The sequence below is a fragment of the Cavia porcellus genome, unplaced genomic scaffold (genome assembly GCF_034190915.1).
Source record: "Cavia porcellus strain 051 isolate PalLab524CR breed Dunkin Hartley unplaced genomic scaffold, mCavPor4.1 scaffold_29, whole genome shotgun sequence".
Taxonomy (NCBI): Eukaryota; Metazoa; Chordata; class Mammalia; order Rodentia; family Caviidae; genus Cavia; species Cavia porcellus.
Window position 1 is genome coordinate 10548940 of NW_026947512.1, and position 22198 is coordinate 10571137.

The 22198-nt window shown below is 43.6% G+C and overlaps 1 protein-coding gene across 3 annotated transcripts in view; it reads left to right on the plus strand.

Annotated features, from left to right (window-relative positions):
- Tnr (tenascin R) overlaps positions 1-22198 on the plus strand; it is a 427384-nt gene that overhangs the window by 324570 nt on the left and 80616 nt on the right. For 2 of the 3 annotated variants that reach the window (XM_003474657.5, XM_063240217.1), the window contains exons 3-4: positions 13300-13864; positions 16394-16870. In XM_003474657.5, the coding sequence (XP_003474705.1) occupies positions 13366-13864; positions 16394-16870 (976 nt within the window). In that variant the 5' untranslated portion in view covers positions 13300-13365. Of the gene's footprint in view, positions 1-13299; positions 13865-16393; positions 16871-22198 lie in introns of those variants that run through there. The other variant, XM_023567106.2, reaches the window with a different exon arrangement.

Sequence of the window (22198 nt, forward strand, 5' to 3'; positions counted from 1 at the left end):
TGACTACTCAGGCTCATGAAGCCAGTGATGAAAGTGGCAGGAGACATAGACAGACACTGTGTCTCCAAGGCAGGATCTCCTGCCCCGCAGGCAATGACCCTTCTTGAAAATCTTCCGGAAGTGATCTCCCTGGAGGGAACCGTCGACAACTGCCTTTATAATCCACAACTCCCATCAAGTCCAGGGGACAAAGAAGACCACAGATCGCTTCTTCATTTCTTGGAAGAAGCAAGTAAATCTACAGGAGACTGACAGAGCTTGAGCAGTTAGAGCTGCTGGCTTTTCAGCAAGGATGGAATGTGGAAGATAAAAACAATTAAGGGGTATGGACTTGATGAGTGCCAAGGTCCATAGCATGAATGATGTGTGAGCCAGCAACAATCAAACAAAAAGGGGGTGGGGAGCTGTCGGTGAGAGGCTGAAACAGGGGTAGGCAGAACATTCATTACTCTCACAATAAGCACTGATGATGGCTGACAGCACAGTGTGTCCTGATCCTCTCTGTCACCTGCATACTCCAGAGGAAGTTCTCCCAGAAACATGGCAGAAAGGAACATTTCAGCAACTTTGGTAGGAGAAAAGACTAATCCATGGAATATCAGGACACCTGATGGCAAAGTTGGTTGCACTCATACCCCCTGTACTACATATGAATATGTATTAGAGGTGGTGCTTATTATGTTTGGGGCTCTGTGTCAAACACTGGGATACTAGTTTACAGACCCCGCCCTCCAGGACTCTTCCCTTTAGGGGATAAAACAAACAACTCTGCCAACAACTACTGTGCCATGTATAGTAGCAAATTCTTTAGAGGTTCAGAAAAACTTTCCCAATCCCAGAATTCCTTGAAACTGAAAGACAACTTTGGAGCAAAGCATTAGAACCTGGCACCCTCACCTAAAAGCTCAGTGAATATTAGACACATCACTTAGCCATTCTGTGCCTCAGTTTCTTCATCTGCAAAATGGGGATGATATCAATGGTTTTTCTGGGCTAGAGTTGTCACTTCAGTGGTAGCAAGCACAAGCCCTGGGTTCAACTACTAGCACCTCAAAATAATAATAGTGATAGTCTTGATTACTGTGAGAATTAGAGTTAACATATGAAGTCCTTAGACTACCTGGCATGTGGCTAGACTCCTATATTTGTCAAAGAAAGACCTTCCATCCTTCATAGAGCAATCTTGAGTGTGTATTTTAAGGAGGCAGGATGCACAATTAAATCATACCTTTCTATTTGACAGGCTTAGCCCAAAGGTGGTGGGGATTTCCCCTTCCTAATCAAATGCAGCCAGTTTAGGCAAACCAAGCCATCAGATCTATGTCTTCAGTCTTCTACAAAAGCCCATGTTGTCATCTTGGAGAAAAGCAATAAATATTCATTGTTGACTTAATACTGTGGACTCATCTTGCAGATCAAATGCTGAGATCCTTCTGCACACATTTGTGGGTCTAGATGAATGAAGGCATAATAGTGCAGAACAGGTAAAGGATGTATCACTGCATACCTCAAAATTATCTTCAAATCTACCAACTGATAAATAAGGCATGAAAAATTATCAGGGCCATTTTGCGAACTCACCTGATGCTTTGAGCTTCACATTTAGTGAATCAAACTAGTGTCTTGCTCCACAGGGGCAACGCTGTTATTATAATGCTTTTCCCAGCAGAAATCCTTGAAAATGCAAACTAGGATCAGAGGAATAGGCTTTCCCATTATAGATGCCAGGAAAGGATCATATTTTGAGTTGTTGCTAGGGAATATGAGGGGCATAGTCCTCCAACCCTGGAGCAGGAAAGTCATTTTGCATAAAGTCATGGAGACAAATAGAACCAGAGATGGATTCCCTTCGTGCTGACAGGGGCTGGTATCTCCTCTTTCCTCCTCTCACTCTGGGTGGTCAGACCCCACCACACCACCATCTCTGCAGCCAGAGTCTGTGCTGTTTAGTTCAGCCAGCCCTAATCCAGCCAGATGTTCATTCAACCACTTAAAAAAAAGTAGAAAGGAAAGACTTTCTTTTAGTTTAGAGAATTCGATCTCCACACCTTGAAATTTTTTTTTCTTATACCAGGGGTCGAACTTGTGACCTTACACTTGTCAGGCAGGCGCTTATGCCACTAAGCTAAATCCCTGGTAACACACCTTGGATTTTTGAGACAAGGTCTCTCTGTGTAGTTAGATGGTTCTTGAATTCATAGTTTTCCTTCCTGCCTCAGCTTACAGAATTCTGAGATCACAGACATGTGCCACCACACCTGGATCAGAGAATACATTTTTGAAAAGAAATAAAAATAGATCAATAAACCTGGGCCTTTCTGATTAATTTGTTTCATGTCACTGTATTTTTCTGTTATTTCTACAAGGAAAGCACACTGAAGAGTATATAGACTACATGCATTTTTAAATCCCAGATTTCTCAGAAGTAGTAGAGATAACTCTCAGGAAACACCAGACTTAAGGGCTTGTTTTTCAGAAGAATGAGCCTTCATTTATTCATCTGTAAATTGGAGCAATATAATCAGTACACTTACCTATCCCACAGAATTGATAGAAGCAACAGCCTAAGTTTCCTAAGCCTAGGAAAACATCTTGAAAACTTTAATGAGCTCTCCAAATGCCAGGTGTTCTACAACACTGACTCATTTTAATGCTTTTCAAAAGGGGAAAGGTAGAAAGATCATCTTGGGAGAAACTGTTGGAACCTTTCACAGGCCATGAATCTTATTCTGTACCACAGCATGAAGCTACACTGAACCATGTCCACTGTTAGGTTAGTTGAAGGCTGTTGTTAAAATGAAAATGTCATGGTTATTTATGGTTTAAGGCTTACCTGTTTCCAAACAGGCTTTCAGAAAGCACTAATTTATTGCCAATACTGTGTCTTGTACTACCTTGGCATTTGAGAGAATGAGGAAGCATGGGGAAAGTGAGTTTTAAACAGAGTTGGGAATAGGAGGAAACATTTGGAGTAAATGCTGTTCCCAGGAAAAATAGATCCCTGTAGGAAACTTTAGGGACAAACCCAGGGTGGCCACAGCTGTTCAGCAAGGGTTCCCTGGATCCAAGTGGTCTGGGGCTAAGCTGAGTCTCAAAACAGTCAAGGAGGTTGGACAAGAAGTTACCTAGAAAGAGAATCAGTACAGCGGAGTCAAAGAGTAGTGACTTTGAACTGAAGGGTGCAGCCAGCCCCAAGGTACTCAGAGAGGGAGCAGGGACCTCTCTGTCCTCCATGCTGTGCTCTGGCCGGGCTCCCCTTTGGGGAGGGCAAAGCTCCAGGGAAAGAGTTCAGGAGGGAGGAGGAATGTGGAGAGGACTGAGAGAGCTCTAAGACTGCGCAGAGAAGGCCCAGGTGCAGGAGGCACCGGGAACACTGGGAACAGCTGTAAAGGAGAACTGGACTCCACGTTATCCCAAGTAAAAATCCCAGTGAGCTTGAAGCATTCTGCATCTTTTTCATGGGCAGCTTTGCCACCCCATATGGATCACACGTGAACTTAGGAATCCTCAGAATGTGTTCCGCTCACCAAGGCCTCAGTAACCCAGCTACACTCTGAACACATTAGGCATCATCTGTATTCCGAATTCATCAGAAAGGCAGATGCACACAGCTAAATGGTCAATTTTTGTCTTTGTTCCGACTGGAGACAGTTTAAATTCCAATATTTTACAATACATACACATCCTGAATTTAGCAGTTAGTAAAACATTTGAATTCCATTGGCGCCCCCGTTTAACAGTAATGAACAAAGATGACGCAGTATAACTTAATGGAAAGCAAAATGCATTTTATCAAGAAAGAGAGTGAGAGAAAAGAAATTTAAGAAATTATGTACCCTGAAAAACCACTTTCTAACGTAATGAAGAAGGCTAATCTGGGCCTTGCCAACTAAATAACTGCAAAATAAGATAAATGACAAGCAAAACAACGTTCTTGCTTCAAGTTGAAATTCATCTTTGAGTCTGAAGGGCTTCTTAATCATGTCAGGCCCTGGTTTCACACCCCTGACAGCTCACCGGGCCGGGCCCATCAGCACAGAGAAATTTTCTTAAAATGCCAACTCAGGATCTCTGACATCTGCATCCTTCACCCCTGGAGGGAAGCACTCCTACATTATCCCACCCCAGGAACCGTGCCCCTCCTTGTGCATGCGCCTCCTCATTTTCCAACCCCTCCCCCCACGTATCTACCTTTCCATTGCCTTCTTTCAAGTTCTGCCTTATCTCCAAGACTCAGCTGAAGGCCACCTTTTTTACTGACCTGTCTCTAGAGTATTCCAGTGCAAATACTTTCTTCTGCCTGGCTCCAGACAAAGTTCCCATACCTCTGATACGGTATTCACCAGGGTCTGCTATTTCTTCTTGCTGTGCGAATGTCATTCTCCCAGGTACATGGGGCACTGCCTGAGACTTCTCTAGCCTTCCCTGATCATTTCACATGGAACCTAACCATTTCCTGGCAGCATATAATTGAATTTAATTAAAACAAGTTTTGTTCCATAGACCACCACTCTCAGAGCTTCTTCAAATTTCGGATAGAAAATAATTATGTTATTTCATGCACTAGGATATATAATTCACCTTCTTGTAGTCCCTAGGACAGGGTGATGCTATTTCTTGACTGAAAAATGTAACTTACACAATGAAGTAAATAACTCCTTTAGACCACTAGAGCTGAACTTTAATGAGTTGCCACCTCCAACATATAAGGCATTGAGGAAATTAATGCATATAGAACATGAAAGCCACTAATTGAGTCCTGCTAGAAGGATCAAGTCCAATGTAGCTATGTAATATATTTGGAAACAGCATGGATTTGATATTTGAGTCTGTCACTAGGTATTTTTATAGCAGAAAATTTATCAGATAGTCTGGATGTGGGTAAATAATTCTTAAGGGTGACTATTCCTGAGATTTCCTATTTCAAGGTCCTAAAAAAAATCAGGCAGTTCCTGTGCTCACACTTCTTATTATTAGCCACCTTATACCCATGCTTATGCATTGGCCTGGCCATGAAATGGTCCTACTGGTCAATGAACAAGAAGCGATAGGAGCCTTGCTGATGTGTGGACAAGCCCTTCTCTAACAGACTGCACTAGTGTATGGTTTATTTTCCTAATCTAGTTGAAAGAGAATTTAAGTCTTCATGAGGACTGAAGCTCTGAAGGACAGATTGCCCTGCGTTTGGCCTTGAGACCCCAGTAAACTCTGCCTGCACTGTACCTTTTGCCCCTTTTACCTACCACCCCCTAAAATTCTTATCCACCCTCCAACATCACATTTCCATCCAAACTTGAACAGCACATTTTTAGGAAGTTTATTGGGTCATTTCTCCCGCAGTAGTCTCCATTCACACATATAAGATGCCTGAAAATGAGTGGTCTTTTTTAACACATAAAGCTAGGCAGTCTTGTCTTGTTCTTCACTTTCGTATGTATTAGTCTAGTCATCTCAACTAGATTATGAGGTCCAAGAGGTCAGAGACTTCTTCTTATATTCTGAATCAATTTCTCAAAGTGTTTTAGGGCTACCTTGGGTGGGAAATAGAAACCATCATTTTGGTCTGCAGGCTGGCTGGCAATCTTCTTGCAAAAGAACTTTCTTTGTGGTTTATTAAATGTAAAGAGAAAGATGAAAGGTAAAATGACTCTTCAAGGAGAATAATTGAACAGCAAATGGTGACATGCTGTTCTCCAAGCTCAAGAAACACAGATGAGAAATAGACATTAATGATAGCAAAAGGTCAGGCTCTTGGAAGAATTTTTGACCAAAAGGGTGGAGATTAATTAAGAATCCATTATTTATAACCTAACTACTTGCCAAAAGATAGAAGCAGCTGATAGGGGGAAGCTATGGCATCTACTCCAGAATTAACAGTCTGGAAATATGATTCAGCACTTAGCTTGGATATATACTTACTGTGTAATTGGGGGATAAATCTCTATATTTTAAGCCTCAAGCACAAAATAAGAATAATCCCATCAACTGTTGTGAACCTTAAATGAGATAGATAGATAGATAGATAATGACTTCAATGTATATATTTATAACATCTTGCAGCTAAAGTTACAAGATGACTTTCTATCACCCATAGCTACTCAAAAGGAACTAGGTGTCCCCAGCAGTAAAATCTCCCCAGGCACAAGGCAAAGTGGGAATTCCAACCTGGATGACCTCATATTTGCTTTCCAACTGTGAGACTTTTATTGCTCCCTGTATCATTTCCTTGATTTACATTCAAGGCTCCATTTTTCAGATGAAGAAGGAGCTGATCGGAAAGGTCTGGTCAATTAGAGTTCGCCCAGATAGTACAAGACAGAGCCAGAAGACAAGACTGGCAGCCAGATTCCATATCTTAGCCACTGTGGTTTCTCTAATTCACACTGACATGAAGCTACAGACGTGCTGGGCTCCACATGTGTGCCAAAAGATGTATGTGGAGTCATCAGGTCCCGAGCCAACAACCTTTCCTACAAATTCCCACGCAGGCTGCCTCAGCGCCTGCGCCTCAGGGCTCCCGGCACTAAGGGAGGCCTGGTGCAAGGTGACAGCCCAGTGTGGCCCAGTGCATCACCCCACAGCTCCTTGCATACTAGCTGTCAGCTGCAACCAGCCACGGAGTCCTGCCTGCTGGGAGTTTTCTGCCCTCGGGTTCTTTTCAGAAATCTGACAGGCCCAATAAAGGCCCAGTGCTGATGGAGCTGGGCCGGCTCTGCTTCCCTCACAGCCCAGCGCTGCCTCCTCAGCTGACACAATGGGGCCGGCTGTAATCACATTACACCCTCGTCTTTCATAATTCCCCTCTTTCTCCAAGTGACAGAGCATCCCGGCAGCAGAGAAGGAACTATTTTTAAACTAATTTCAGCTTTAAAAAAAAAGTACAAAGGAGAGTGTCATTTTCCACAGATATGGTTCTAGTTTATAAACCCCCCACCCTGAGACTAAAGTTGGCAGAAACTAGAAAATCCAAACAGAACACTGGCCAACCCCCACTAGGGATCACCTCTGCTACCTGCCTGATGATTCACATACTCATCTCTCCCATTTTTCTTTTCCTGGGGTCCCTCTGCTCCATGGATGTCTTTTCCATCCCCTTTCTGGATTGAAAGGAAGGAAGGAAGAGAGAGAGAGAGACGAGAGAGAGACAGAGATATTCCAAGAAAGTACCAGAGGCTGTTGCCACTATACACCTTCTAGATTCTTCTCTTCCTTCCCCCCTCCCCTCCTCCATCTCCACGCCCTGGACTCCTGAGGTCTCTTCTTCCCCCATCCTGTGCATCTGGGAGAGGTGATAGCTCACAGCATGTTTTCTGTACCCCTCCCAAAGCTCTTCATTGTGAGGAAATAAAGCCAGAAGAGGGTTTGAGGGAAGGGAAGAAAAAGATAAACCATCTAAAAAGGACTTTAGGTAAAGGCATCTGGCTTCAGCCAAGCTGGATCACCCCAGCTTCTCCCTCCGGGCTTCCTGAGGAACGTTTTCAAAACGGTGCCCACAAGCATCCCCTAAAAGTGTGAGGGACTGACCTCCTGCAGAGCAAAACGACATGCTGTGAAACAGAGGAACAAGAATGGAGGTGGAGAGGAAGCCAGGGAAGGAAGCTTTCAGAGACACAAAAAGAAAAGCCACTTCAAAATAATTATTAAGTGTTATGAGCTTAGCCAAACTAAAACTACAGCATTTGTTACTCAGGTATTTAATAAACCTGAGTTTCCTTCCTGTCCCCTTCAGCAGGCGTCAGCTGGAGCACCTCACGTCATTCTGTCCACCTGCTTTTATTTTCCTCTAGAAAAGCAGTGGAAGAGAAAAGCAGAGTGGTCAGTGATAAAGTGAATAATAGCGTGTGGTGGGCGCCCAGCAGAGAGAGCTCAGAGAAGTGAGAGAAGCCAAAGGGAGCCCATGCTAGGCCCTGGTTTTCTAACTGTTAGCTCAATAGAGAACTATCCCAGGAAAGGGTAACTTTAAAAAATGTCTCGCAGCTCCTGTAGGACCACGGTTTACTGGTGTAGAATTACTCCTGCTTCTTGGGGCCTAGTGGAAGCCAGCTTCTTATAAATGAAAAGTCATCAAACTAGCCTTCTCTCAAGGGGAAGAGACTGAAGCAGATCTAGGGAAATTGCCTGGATTCGTGGAGAAAACATTAAACTAAAAGTCATGGCTGTCAGGAAGCCTTAAATCTGAACCCAAGAGAGGAGAATTTTGATATGTAAGAGTTCTATGTAGCCACTAATTAAAGCTGGCTGAAAAACAGCAGAAAAAACACAGACTCAGGTCAACCAGGTCTGGGTTCAGTTCTGGCTTTTCTGCTCATTAACTGCACAGTGTTGGTCAAGTTTCTTGGCCTAGCTTATTTTCTTGTCTTAAATAATAGAAATGAAAAAAAGACCTATCACCGGAGCGAAACCACCATTAGGCTGTCCTCAGCAAGTCTGATTGATTGATGTCCTCCTTTGGTGGATTGATGCCCCATTCTGATTGGTTGTTGGTCAAGCCACACCAGTACCATAAATATCCTGATCCTAAATATCACTCCTGCCTAGTTTATAGCACTGCTGTGAGAAATGAGCAAAGCAATATAAAGAAAGTGCTTAGCTTGGACCAGTTTCTATTGGTATTTTTAATGAAATAACTTGTGTTCCCTAGTTGTTATGGATTGAAGCCCTAACCCTCAGTACCTAAGACTGTAGTGTCATCTGGAAATAGGCTCATTACAGATGTGGTTTGTTATGTTTGGGTGAGGAGGGAATGTACTGAGTAGGCAAGGCTTCTAATCCAGTACACCTGGTGTGCCTGTAAGAAGGTCATATGAAGGCTCGGGGAGGAGGGCACGTATTGTAATAAAGGCAAAGATTCCAGTGGGACATCTGCAAGGTACAGGAAGCCAAGGGTCACCAGCCATCTCCAGAAACCAGGAGAAAACAATGGAATAGATTCTCCATGATAGCCTTCACAAAAAGCCAACCTGGCCAGCATCTTGTTTTGGGTTTTTTACTATCCAGAGTTATAAAACAATATTGCTGTGTTTAAAGCTACCTATTTGTAGTTGTTGTAGAAGCCCTAGGAAACAAATGTAGTGTTATACTGGGTATGTTCCTGAAAGCCACTAAGACCATGAATTCATAAAGTACAAGGGAAGAGGAGACCTTAGCTTCATTTTGGTCCTATGTAGTCACCTTTGATGCTTGAAACCCCCTTTTCAGCATTCTCACTAAATTGTGTTTTGACTTGCACCAGAATATCTCCAGATCAGGAACTCACTACCCAGGACAACAGCCAGTATCTCTCCCTACTAGAAAAAATATTCTTTATATTGGGCCAAAATCTCTTTTCCTTGCAGATCCTCCCATTTTGGTGGGAACTTCCTGGAACTTTTTACCATATAAAACCCTCTCCCTCAGCATTCACCAGCCATTCCAATTCACAATCATTGAACAAACCATGTTCTCGCATCTATCAGAGTCTTAGCAAATACAGTTTCTTTTTCGTATAATGAAATTTTCCTTTCTCAATCTTAGGAGTCATCTATTAAGATCCATTTCGGTTCTGTCTCCCGATAGTATAGGTTATTCTGTGCGAAAAAGCAATCTCAGAGTCTGTTCTTCAAAAACCAAAGGATTGTCTCACACACTGCACAACCACCATGACTCAGCTGGGGAGCTCTGTTCATCATAGTCTCTCAGCGACTCAGGCCAGCAAGGCAGCCACCATCTTGAATATACCTTCCTGGTCACCATGGGAAGGAGAAAGCTCTGGAAAATGTCAAGTGTGCCAGCCCACAAGTGATAAGCACCATTTCCTCCCACACAGTTCATTAACCAAAACTAGTGACAAGGTCCCACCTAAACAAAAGGGAGCTGGAAAATGTGGTCCTACTGTGCGCTTGGAAAGTCAGATTAGAAATACCTGGCAAAGGCACTGCGGGTTGCTCCATCCTCTCTGTCTGTCTGTCTGTCTGTCTGTCTGTCTCTCTCTGCCAGCTGGGCAGCACCAGCACTTCATGTGTCTGTTATTCCTGGTCATAATCTCGCTGCACTGCCATTCTATTTGCTTGCATTTTTGTCTCCTCCTTGAGATTCAGAGTTTCTCAAGGACTGAAGCAGATCACACTAAACGTTTGATGGAATCATGCATTTAAGAACAGTAACATAATCCACAAGAAAAGCTACATTCCTTACATGGTTGGCAGGGCCTTACATGACCTGGACCCTGCCACTTCTCTGTGGCTTATCCTAGCCCCAGCTGTGCTGTCACTGGGACTCAGCTGGTCCACCCTGCTGCCTCGGCCCTCACACTTGCTGTCCAGGGCTGAGCAGCACAGCCTCTGCCAGTTGCCGGGCTCAGTACCCCACTTCCCTCATCCTATCAGAGAAGCCTTTCCAGAACTTGTTCTATTCAATCACCACACCCCCCCACACACACCCAGGTACCTCTTTGGATTCCTGTCTTATATTTTTCTCCTTAGAACTTACTACTTACTGAGGCAAACATCCACAAATGTATATTACATTATTACATATTAAATATCATGTACTATACATTACATATGTATTTCTGATGTCTGTTTCTTTATTGTCTGTTCCTCAGTCTGGCATCCACATCCTTGTGAATGTAACTTCAGTGAGCAAAAGGCTGAGGTGCAACAGGTACAATATATATCTGCCAGATGAATAAGTGACAGAGGAACAAATCTATGTCTCATGTCTCTGGATCAAAATACTAAATTCCTCCCTCTCAAATGACTAGATTTTAAACCCTTTCAATCTACATGCCACCCATAAGTGATCGATGATAGTACAGAGCAGAATAACCCTTATTTGTCTTTTGTTTTGTATTTTAATTAATAAAGTTCAAGTTTAAATAATAATTTGTGAGTTACAAATTTACTTATTGACTAAAACTTTTGTGTTTTTCATATATAAAACTGTAACTTTTCCTCTGTCTAGAATCTTGTTGTTATTTTGGACCCCATTTACCCCATCCTATCAGAAAAGCCTTTCCAGAGCCTGCTCTATCTGATATCACCACGCCCCCTCCACACACACCACAGTACCTCTTCAGATTCCTGTCTTCTTTTTCTCCTGACATACTTGTCACTTGTCTTTGTTTTCATTTTTAACATCATTTATTTACTTATCCTGATTTATTGAGTGTATATTATGTGCAAAATCTACAGTTAAGTGCCAATGAGTATTATGTGACAATCTTATAATTCCCATAAGAAAAAGGTGGGTCAGAGAGATGGATTTTAGTTCAGCAGGAGAGATAGAAAGGCCCCTTCTCTGAGTAAAATGGCTGATGGCAGAGCCCTCAACAATAGATCACAGTGTACAACAGAGTAGCGACATTACAGAAATGCCATGCCTGGAGCCCCGAAGATGAAAAGGCAAGTGGATCCCCAGAGGAGAAGGGTTTAGAAAGATCTCACAGTTGTAAGGTCAGTTTGGCTTAGACACATCACTCCACGTATCTTCAAAGTAGATCTGCCTTCTCTGAACGTGCCAATGGATCACTATCTTCCACAGCACTGAGGACCTCACCCATCTCTGTTCAAGGGTATGCTGAGGGTTAGGCTGACTTGGTGTACACTGATAAAGAAGACATGGCATATATTCCAGCAATTTCAGGGTGGTCCTTGAATAGAAGAGCCTGAATAATTATTCTACATGGTTGCTAACCATATTTATTTTCTTTAGTTAATGTCAGTTACTGGATAAATATTGTACATAGTAACTTACTTGTCACTCCAGCCCTATAAGGTGGGTACTGTCACTACCTCCTCTTTACATGTAGGGGAATTAAGAGACAGGGAGATTAAGCAATCTTCCCACCTCTGGACAGTGAAGAGGCTGGGGTGCGAGCCTGAGCATCTGACTCAGGAGTCCATGGTCCCAACTCTAGTCTGTTTTGCTTCCTCTTAATTGAAAATAAGGACAGACTATTGTCCAGGCCATCACATAAGGGCTGAGTAAGAAACATCTTTTTATGCCAGTCACTAAGCCAGGCTACTCCTGATTGAATCAGCCCTCAGACATCGCCCCCAGCTGAAACTGAAAAGAACAGTGAATAACTGGAGTTAATGGCGAGGGATTAAATGAATTGGAAGATGATTCAACCTTTTACTCACTTACTCATCCATTCATCTGTTTATACATCCTTTTACACCTCTTACTCAAAATCTATGTACTGAGCACCGTCACTGTCCTGCACACACAGCCACATGCTACCGATGAGACCCTGTCTGACCTAAATGGATGCAGAAGTTCAGGAGGGGAAACAGACAAAGGAAACCAGGGGTGTAGCATGGTAAGACGGTCAAGAAGGGCTCACACAGGAGTTTAGGGGGTTAATTCTCCCTGCATTTGGGACAGTGCACAAGGGGCCAGGAGGGAAAAGATGAGAGAAGAATGTTTCATGGGGGAAAGTAATATTAACTCAACCCCAAACAAAATTTTCTAATCTTAGTATTTCTGGGAAGAGTCTAAAATGTATGCAATTTCCGCTAGTGATAAGAAAGAAAATTGAACACCTTCTTCAAGAAAGGCACTGGCAATAGTCATTGGAACACAGGTGTCAGGCCTGCATTCAAATCCTCCCCTCTCTAGACAGAAAGTGTGCACTGACAGATGAGTAAGTGTGTGTGTGTGGTTTTTTTCTCTTTCCCATGGGGAATAAAAAGGGAGTCTGATTTTTGTTAAACCTCTTTTTATTACTGTGGATTTATTGTGTTCTGTGGTTCTTGGTGACTAACCAACAGACGAGTTAATTTATTATTTTAGTAGTTTAAACAAGAGCTGGGAAGAAAGGCACCCTGTGATCACAGCGCACTGGAACTGTACTAATGAGAAGATTAAAAGAAAGTTCAGCTCACAGAGACCAAGATAATCACAAATGTTCCTGCGGATAATTGACAGTCACAATTATCTGGAACTACACTATGTGCCTGTTTGGTTGTTCTTAAGTCAGCCTATATTAATTAGATAAGTAGCAAATAAGTTATTTGGAAGTGGCTGGTGGGGCTCCTCCATAACAAATATCTGGTGACATATGAGAGGACTCCTAAGGTTCCACAGTGCCTTCATCCTCAGTTGTCATCTAGGAACTATCTGCCTCCCTCCTCATGTTCTTATCCTTTATGAAGAAGCATCATCCATTGCCGGGTCCTCCAGGGAACCAAGTCCTGAGCCTTATGACTCTGGCAGTTACACTCCCTTCCCTGTACCACCCACTCAGTAGGAAGGTGGAGAGCCATGGTGCCAATGCGCAGGGCTCAAGGTTTGTCTGGTCCCTTTGTTTCTTTTCAGGCTCCTTCCACTCCATGCTGCGCACTGCAGGCTGCTCCTGAACTGAGCCCAAGCAGACAGGAGACGATGGGCACAGACGGGGACACAGTGGTCCTGAAGAACATGCTCCTTGGTGTCAATTTGATCCTGCTGGGCTCCATGCTCAAGCCCTCAGAGTGCCAGCTGGAGGTGACCACAGAAAGGGTCCAGAGACAGGCAGTAGAGGAGGAAGGAGGCGTTGGCAACTACAGCACATCCAGTAAAGAGCAACCCATGGTCTTCAACCACGTGTACAACATTAATGTGCCCCTGGACAGCCTCTGCTCCTCAGGGCTGGAGGCTTCGGCTGAGCAGGAGGTGAGTGCGGAAGACGAGGCTGTAGCAGAGTACACAGGCCAGACCTCAGACCACGAGAGCCAGGTCACCTTCACCCACAAGATCAACCTCCCCAAAAAGGCCTGCCCATGTGCCAGCTCAGGCCACGTGCTACGCGAGCTACTGAGCCGGATCGAGATGCTGGAGAGGGAGGTGTCAGTGCTGCGGGACCAGTGCACCAGCAACTGCTGCCAGGAAAGCGCCGCCACAGGTAGAGTCTGAAGGGCTGGCAGTGGGGTCCCAGGCGGGGAAGGAGAGGGCAGGGCGGGCAGAGATGGGATGAATGAGTGAGCAGGGGCAATACCCAGCATCTCTTTCCACGGCCCAAGGAAGAAAGTATCCCCACTCGTAGCTCTCAGTTAATGTGTCCGTAAGATCTAAATGCAATCTTTCCTTGGGGATTCAGTTCAGGGATCCTCCACACTGCTTAGCCAGTTTGAAATACATTAACCTGATTTTGGGGGGATGAGTCAGGTAATGGTACATCGGTTCAGCACAGCGGCTTGGCTGGCAAGCAGGGAATTCGATGTCTGTCTTCATTCATCTTTGGCTTTCACGGGCTGTTGGATTGGTATCTATTCTTGTTAACCTGAGGGACTAGGGAATGCAGGTGTCTGCTCATTCAGCCGAAGCCTTCTCCCATCTGAGTAAATGATAGTCATCAAAGTCTCAGAGGATCTGTTCTCCTCTTCCCAGCAAGATGGGAGTTTTTATGTCCTGCCCAGTCCATAAGCACACACACACACATGTGCAATATGTACATGCTACATACAGCACATATATGCTTGCACACACTTATAGAGCTAATCTAAAAAGGCTGAAAGAGGATTTACTTCTAGCCCTGCCCACACCCTAACTAGTAAAACTCATGAGTTCTTATCTGTACATCTTTATCAGACACAATCAAGTCTCCAGAGTTAGACTCCCTGAGTTCAAATCTTCCCTTAATACATCCATGCTTGTGACCAAAGAAAGCTGCATAGCTTTTTCTTTCTCTACAAGGAGTGACAGACTAGAACAACAGGGTCCTGATAAATTTAAAGCAGCAAGTCACATGACAGCCTGATTTCTCTGTGTATGATAAAAACAATAGCTGTTATCAGCAGAGACCCAGTCACCCTCCCACCAGCTTTTCTTCTGTCTTTGATGGGAAGGGGCATTAGCTGTATTTTCTTGCATGCAAGTGTTCACGCCTGTAGGATTCAGTACCTCAGGGCTTCCCCAGGGTAAAGGCAAGATGAAGTTTTAACAGCCTTCATGGCCCACAGCTCCCAAGGAGAGCAGACAGGCTTTCCTGAGTCACAGCAAGAGGAAGATTAGTCTTTGAGCAAAAAAGTGTTTCCCTGATTTTTCTCACGACTTCTCCTCCTGATGACCAGCACAGTCTAAGACGAGAAGAGGAAGTGCAGTTGGTCAGTCTCCTGTTCATTAGTGAAGACAGACAGGTTCAGTCCACTGAAAAAGGGGAGCTGGAGAATGAGGGGAAGTCATAGCTTTCCACGGACACTGCTGCTCAAGAGGTCAGGGTGGCTTTTTGTTATTGTTATTGTTATTGTCGTTGTTGTTGTTGTTAATTGAGACAGTCTTCCTAAATTTTTAACCAAGTTGCCAACACTGGCCTTGAACTTGTGACCTTCTTGCCTTGGGCTTCCAGAGTGCTGAGATTAGAGGCATGTGCCACCATGCCTAGCTCCAGAGTGACTTCTGTAAAAGGTCTTTTGACCAACATCCCACCAGGACGCTGGTCATTGGAAAAACTCCAGAAGGAAGAGATATGTTAAGCCACAGCAGTGAAGTATATTTTTAGGCCACTAGCGCTGCGTGAAGTAGCAAGATGGACTAACTAGATCTCACATCCTCAGAGCAAAGGGCAGAGAAGGATGGCAAGTAGGTATTCAATTTAAATTTTAAATAATTTTATTTAGGCAGATAAATTAACTGCTGTTGCTATACCATGATAAGGACTTGGACAGAAATATACACAGACTCTGGAAGGGATCCCAGCAAACAGTAACTAATGGAACCCAAGGTTTCAGGAAGCTTGTGGAGTAACTCCGGCACTGATGAAGGAGGAAGGACGGGCTTGTAACCCAGGCAGCCTTCCTCTGCATGGTGGACCCAGGGCTCACTCCAACCCCTCCTGTCACCTTCAGTCCCCAGAGCTGGCATCTTGGTCAGAGTCCTCTCCTCAGTCTGTAGGAACCCCATGGCCTGCCCAAGTCAAGAATGGGAGGCTTAGGATTGACACACCCCAGAAACAGCTCTCGCCTATAACGACGTGTGACCTGCACAATACCCAGGGGACCCGCAGGACTGAGCCCGAGGTCCTCTCCCTGGGATTTCATTCCGCAATGCAGCCTGACCTGGGTGCCTTCCCATCTCCATCTTCCCTTCTTCCCTACCAACTTTTCCTGCAAACATTTTCCAGTAAGTTCCCTTTGCATGAATCTTCATCTGAGGTTGACTTATAAGAAATCCAGCCTAAGACACCCTGAGGGTGATTCCCTGGACACCAGGGACCAGCTCGTTTTCATCTTTGCCCTGAGCACTGTACTAAGCACAGACAACCACATTAAGTGAAATTATTTGCTAGCTTGTACATACCACACTATGTTGAGTGTCATGCTCAGCTACTCAAATCTGATGAGAGAATGAGTAGAATTCCCTGTCCTTGCCTCCTCAGCAACTTTTATAGGAGAAGCCACTGCTGTCCCCTGACCTTGCCCCTTGACCATTCCAGGACAACTGGACTATATCCCTCACTGCAGTGGCCATGGCAACTTCAGCCTCGAATCCTGTGGCTGCATCTGCAACGAAGGCTGGTTTGGCAAGAACTGCTCGGAACCCTACTGCCCAATGGGCTGCTCCAGCAGGGGGGTGTGTGTGGATGGTCAGTGCATCTGTGACAGCGAATACAGCGGGGACGACTGCTCTGAGCTCCGGTGCCCGACAGACTGCAGCTCCCGGGGGCTCTGCGTGGACGGAGAGTGTGTCTGTGAAGAGCCCTACATGGGCGTGGACTGTGGGGAGCTGAGGTGCCCCGGGGACTGCTCGGGGAAGGGGAGATGTATCAATGGCACCTGTTTATGCCAGGAAGGCTACGTTGGTGAGGACTGCGGACAGCAGTGGTGCCTGAATGCGTGCAGTGGGCGAGGACCATGCCAGGAGGGGCTCTGTGTCTGTGAAGAAGGCTTCCAGGGCCCGGACTGCTCAGCAGGTAGGAAGGGGAACACTGTGGGTGCTGGTAATAATGAAGACAACGAGCCACTGTCCTTGAGGGGTGAAGATGGTTGTTATCCATTATTTCTTTTGCCAAAGTACAAAGCCACACACTGGGTAATTTATAAAGAAAAGATATTTATCTTGGCTCCCAGTTCTAGAAGTCCAAGATTTAGGGCTATATCTCGTGGTGGCTTTCTGGTGGCAGAGTATCAAGATAGTGCAGGGTACCACGTGGCAAAAAACCACATAAAGCCATATAAAGCCACCAGAATTCAATCATTGGGACTCTATTCTGATAACCTTATCTAATCGTAATTACTTCCTAAAGATGCCCATCTTTAAACACCATAGGGAGATTTAATTTCCACTCTTAATTATTCATAATGAGAATTAAATTTCACCTCTGAAGCCACGAGGGACACCCTGAATCCCATTCAAGCCATAGCAGCCAGAGGTGGTCATGGGACCACTTTAGAGAGGCTGTTCTCAAGTTTGCAGGGATTCCAAAGAGTTGCACCTGCACATAACATCTTCCTCACCTGTCTCTATAATCCAGGGACATCTTCTTTACAGTGTCACTCAAGGGATGATGGTGAGGCTCCCTGAATATCTTACAATTTACAGATTTCCAGATCTTATTAATTTATAAAATGATCTGGTATCCACATGGAAACAAGTGTGTGTAGGCAAGAAATTAAATATAAACAGGAACCAAATACTAAAAGCAATAATTAACATTCTAACTAGCAGAGAATATTAAAAGGGTATGACTCATTTTGTTCCAGATGACTGCGGCACAAACAGGAACCAACCCCATATGTAGTCCAGCTGTGGAAACTGATAGGCAGGGGGTGTCTAAAGTAGAGGTCTAACCAGCTGTGGGAAGGATACTAATATCACAATAGGAGCAATGTTTTTGCATTCAGATCAGGCTATTTTCATAACTTCACTGTTTTTTTTAATTGTCTCTGAGTGAATCAGTGACTTTTGCTGCTAAGGTTGTGCTTTCAACAGTACAGATTTACTTATTGATCTTCCTGTGTAAAACCCAGAACATGCACTTGGAAATTCTAAAATAAGAAACAACAACAAACAAACATTTTAAAACCTTCTAACTGAGCAATTCTAGGAGTTCTCTAAGGGACAAATCCTGGGAAACCAGTGTCACCTGCCTACTGTCCTTCAGTGTCATCAATCATTTCCCACCAAATGGCGATACATGATTTCTACTTATATTCCTTAAAGATAAGTCACAGTGATGAAATGGAAACAAAACTATAATCCATTCCTTAAGAAATTTTGTTTTCATTTTTCCTGTACTGTATTTCCTATATTCAGATATTCTCTATAACCTCTCAGTTTTGTTCCCTAAACAGGAATATCTTTCTAAAAATGCTGTCATTATAGCAATTGTTCCAAAAGCAAAGTTCAAGCAGGAGTTAAGCCTCATTGTTTCTGAAATCAAAGTCACCAGGCAGTTACTGAATGCAGAGACATAAGCTAGTTGTCACATAGTGGATGAGACCCCACGAGGCCCATACGGAGAATGCTAAGGGTCCGTGTGGGCCATCATCGTGCTAGCACTATGTTGTAGATGCTTGTTTCCTCATAGATTCAGCATTTGTGAACCTGCACATATCTGTCGTGTACTTGGCCCACTTTTCTCCAGGGATGGGTCCTTTTGCAAACAGAATCTTGATCTAAGCTAGAGCCCAACCTGAGCTAGAGACAAACCCTGATTCCATCAGGAAGGACTGAGTAGCTGTTAGAGTAGCTACAACTGGGTGGAGCCCAAACTGTGAGCACATGTTACCTCCACCACATTACCTCTGCTGCTTGAGGAAGATTTTTGTAGGCCCTGATAAATAACTTGATAGGTTCCCAGGGCATGTGAAAAAGGACAGTTGCATAATCTCTACCTGTTCCTATAGCAACCCTGGAGCCACCTCTCATTGCAGGAAGAACTGCTCTTAACGTCTGTTTTTAAAACCAAATGCCACAGGTCTCTTCCTGAGAGGTATCTAGGTCATTAGCTAAAGTGCTTCTTCGCCTGCTCTTTGTGAAAAGGCTGTAGGAGAGGGGCTGACTTACCCACTGTTTGACATTTCTGGCCAGGTGCACACATGACATCACTGCTGCTCCCATTGCTCGCAGAAGGGCAGAGTGGGAGAAGGGTCAGGAAGGAGAAAACACGGAGAGCACAGAGTAGACTTCCTCCTAGGTCATAGGTGAGGACACGGAAAATAGCTGCCCACTGTGTAGGTCCCCAGGACTTGAATGCAACACAAGAGTGACAGCAAGGCCACTACATTTGACTTCCAGCCTTGATCTTTGTTCACTGTATGCCATGGGACAAGATCTCAAATTTCCTACCTCCATCTGCTTTTCATGTAAAGATAATAGAATGAAAAAAATCATGAATATGAGCACTTAAAACAGCCCCTAGAAAGCTTCTCATTTTACAGATTTAAAAAGCAGCAATCTAGAGAGACAGAAAAATTTTCTCTGAGCCAGAAAGCTCACTAATGGCAGAGTAAGAATGAGAACCTGGTCTCTTACCAACTCCTTGCTGGTTTTAATCCTCTCTTAGATGCTAAGTAAAACAGAATTGGGGAATAAAAATGTTAAAGCCACATAGACAAAGAAGTAACCTTCTGATATGAAAGCTGAGCCCTATCAAATGGTAAAAAAATGAGGTGTTAGAGATGAGTGCAGAAGCATGCACAACCATTTTTCTGCATCTGCTCCCAGTGGTGTAGGCGAGGGCACAGGTGGCCAACGAGCTGACCGCAACTCCCTGTAAGTAAAAAGAATGAAGGAACCACCAGGCCAGGGGCTTGAAATGACCCAGAAAATTCTTCCCTTGACTCACATAAGACCTGCAGAGATCCAGCATGATAATCTCTGCCTCCGTCAAGACGGCAGCCAGTCCAAGCTTTGGCACCTGAAGCCACATGCTCTTTGGAGCAACGCAGGCCATGTAACTAATTCCAACAGCTCTCACTCCATAAGTGCAAAAGTGACACAAAATCTAAGAAGTAAATCAGGCAACCCTGATTCTTCAAGTCACAAGTTCTTCTTTTTTAGCAGTCAAAGTTGGAACTCTAAAGAAAGCAAGACTAAATGCTTTGTACCACCATAGACAACCATGAAAGTATAAGTCTCTCTTGTAGTTTGCTTTATAGTTAAATACTATTTTGTTTGATTGGGGCTACTAGAGCCCAACGGGCAAGTGATGGTCTCCTCCATCAAGCCATCCCTCCCAAGAGTGTTCCCGCCATCAGTGACACCATGTGTTTCTTTCTGGCTCAGGCATTAAGGAGTGTTCACCATCAAAATCAGGTCTTCATGAAGTTGACAACATATTAACTTGTTCCGCACTTCGTTTTGCTTTAAAATTCTAAAGTGTTCTGCTTGATTTATCCTCTGCAACCATTATTAACTTAATTTTCTTGGAGAAAAAAACAAAAAGTGATACACTGACTTGTCCCACATGCCCTAAGAGTTGGTTGATATTGATGACTTAAAATGGCCATTTCTGTCACTAAGACAGGAGCAATCCTGCAAAAGATACTCAGAATCAATGTTTTCAGTCACAAGAAGCAGTTACTAGAAAAAAAGGTTTTAAAGAGTTTCTCATCTCTAATCTGAGCACCAGGCTGGAGATCACATCTTATAATATCAACTGAATGATTTCTAATGTGTATATGTGGAGGGAGTATATAGAGAGATAAAGGAAGCCATCAGGTGCAATATATAACCTACTCTATAAATTGCAGGAGAAAGAATTCAAAACACAGAACATCTGGGTTTGAGAATCAGCTCTGCCACAACCCAGCTCCCTGACTTTTCATCCATCCTCAACTGAGCTTTAGTTTTTCCTTTTGTGAAGTTGACATGATCAATTACATCTACCCAATTCATCTCATAGGACTGCTATCAGACTTTTAAAAATTACAATCTGGCATATAGGTCTGTCTGGCAAACTGTAGTTAGATGATATAGACTAAAACATTATATACATCTAAATCAGAATTTTATATTGATTAAGAGATTTTAGAGTCATTTTGCCTGGGTTCAAACCCCAGTTTTTCTATTTACCATGTGACCCACTTTCCTCAGTGATAAAATATTAGTGATTATGATTATTATCCCATTATGTTGGTAAGCTGAAATGAGATGATCCTTGTCAAAGTAACTAGCATTGTACATGGTACATTATAAACACTCAATATAATCATGCCAAATACTGTTAAATACTATGTACCAGGGCTGGGGATTTAGTTCAGTGGTGTAAGCACCTGCCTGGCAAGTGCAAGGTCATGAGTTCGATCCCTGGTACCACAAAAAGAAAAAAAAAGCAGATGTTCATATTAGCTGGAGACTTAGCTCAGTGGCATAAGCACCTGCCTGGCAAGTGTGAGGTCGTGTGTTCAATTCCCAGTACCGCAAAAAAAAAAAAAAAAAAATACTAGATACCAATTCTTCCCTGGATCCAGGAGTCACTCCATACATATTACACAGGCAGACCTAAAGGCCTTAGAGCAATTCATAGCTTTCATAGTATCAGAATTATAAATGATCAAAGCTTATAATATATCACTTGAGGGCTTAATTATTTAAATTTTATTTATACTTCTTTACTTTCATAATTTTTTAAAGATTTTTTAAAATTTTTGTCTCTGTTCATATTTGCCATCTTGAGTCAGAATACGTTCTGCTTTCTACCATTGTTTATACAGTGAATAATTGTGAGCAAAAGCAATAAGAGGAAATACCCAGCATTACATTCTGTTCATTTCTCTCCCTCAATTCTAGGAACAGGCAAAGGGCTTCTCATTTCTGCCTTGGCCGAGGATTTGTGGTTCCACTGGGAGCATGTGGAGCCAGGTGCCCCCAGTCCCATGGGCTTTTGGACAGCAGCTGGCCTGGGCCTACTCACTTGGACAAGTAAAGGGATTAGATTACCCAGAGGAGAAATTCTAAACCAACAGTAATGCTTATGCCAACCAAATCCTCTACCACTCATACATATAAATGTATAAATTAATTATAACCATTTAAATATTGCCTTGATCTTTCATTTAATCTATGAGTAGGTCCAATTACAGACACACTGCAGTTAGCCCACTAATTAGTCTTAAAGGATCAATTATTTGATGCCCACACTACAAGGAAGGCTCACTTCCCAAGGGAATCATACATGAAAGGCTGTTTCAATGTGTTTTAACCTGTGGTAACTTCATGTAGCATTTGAGAAGCCAGACAAGAATGAAAAGCAAAACTCTCAGGAATGTTTCTTGGTCATCATCTCCAAAATCAA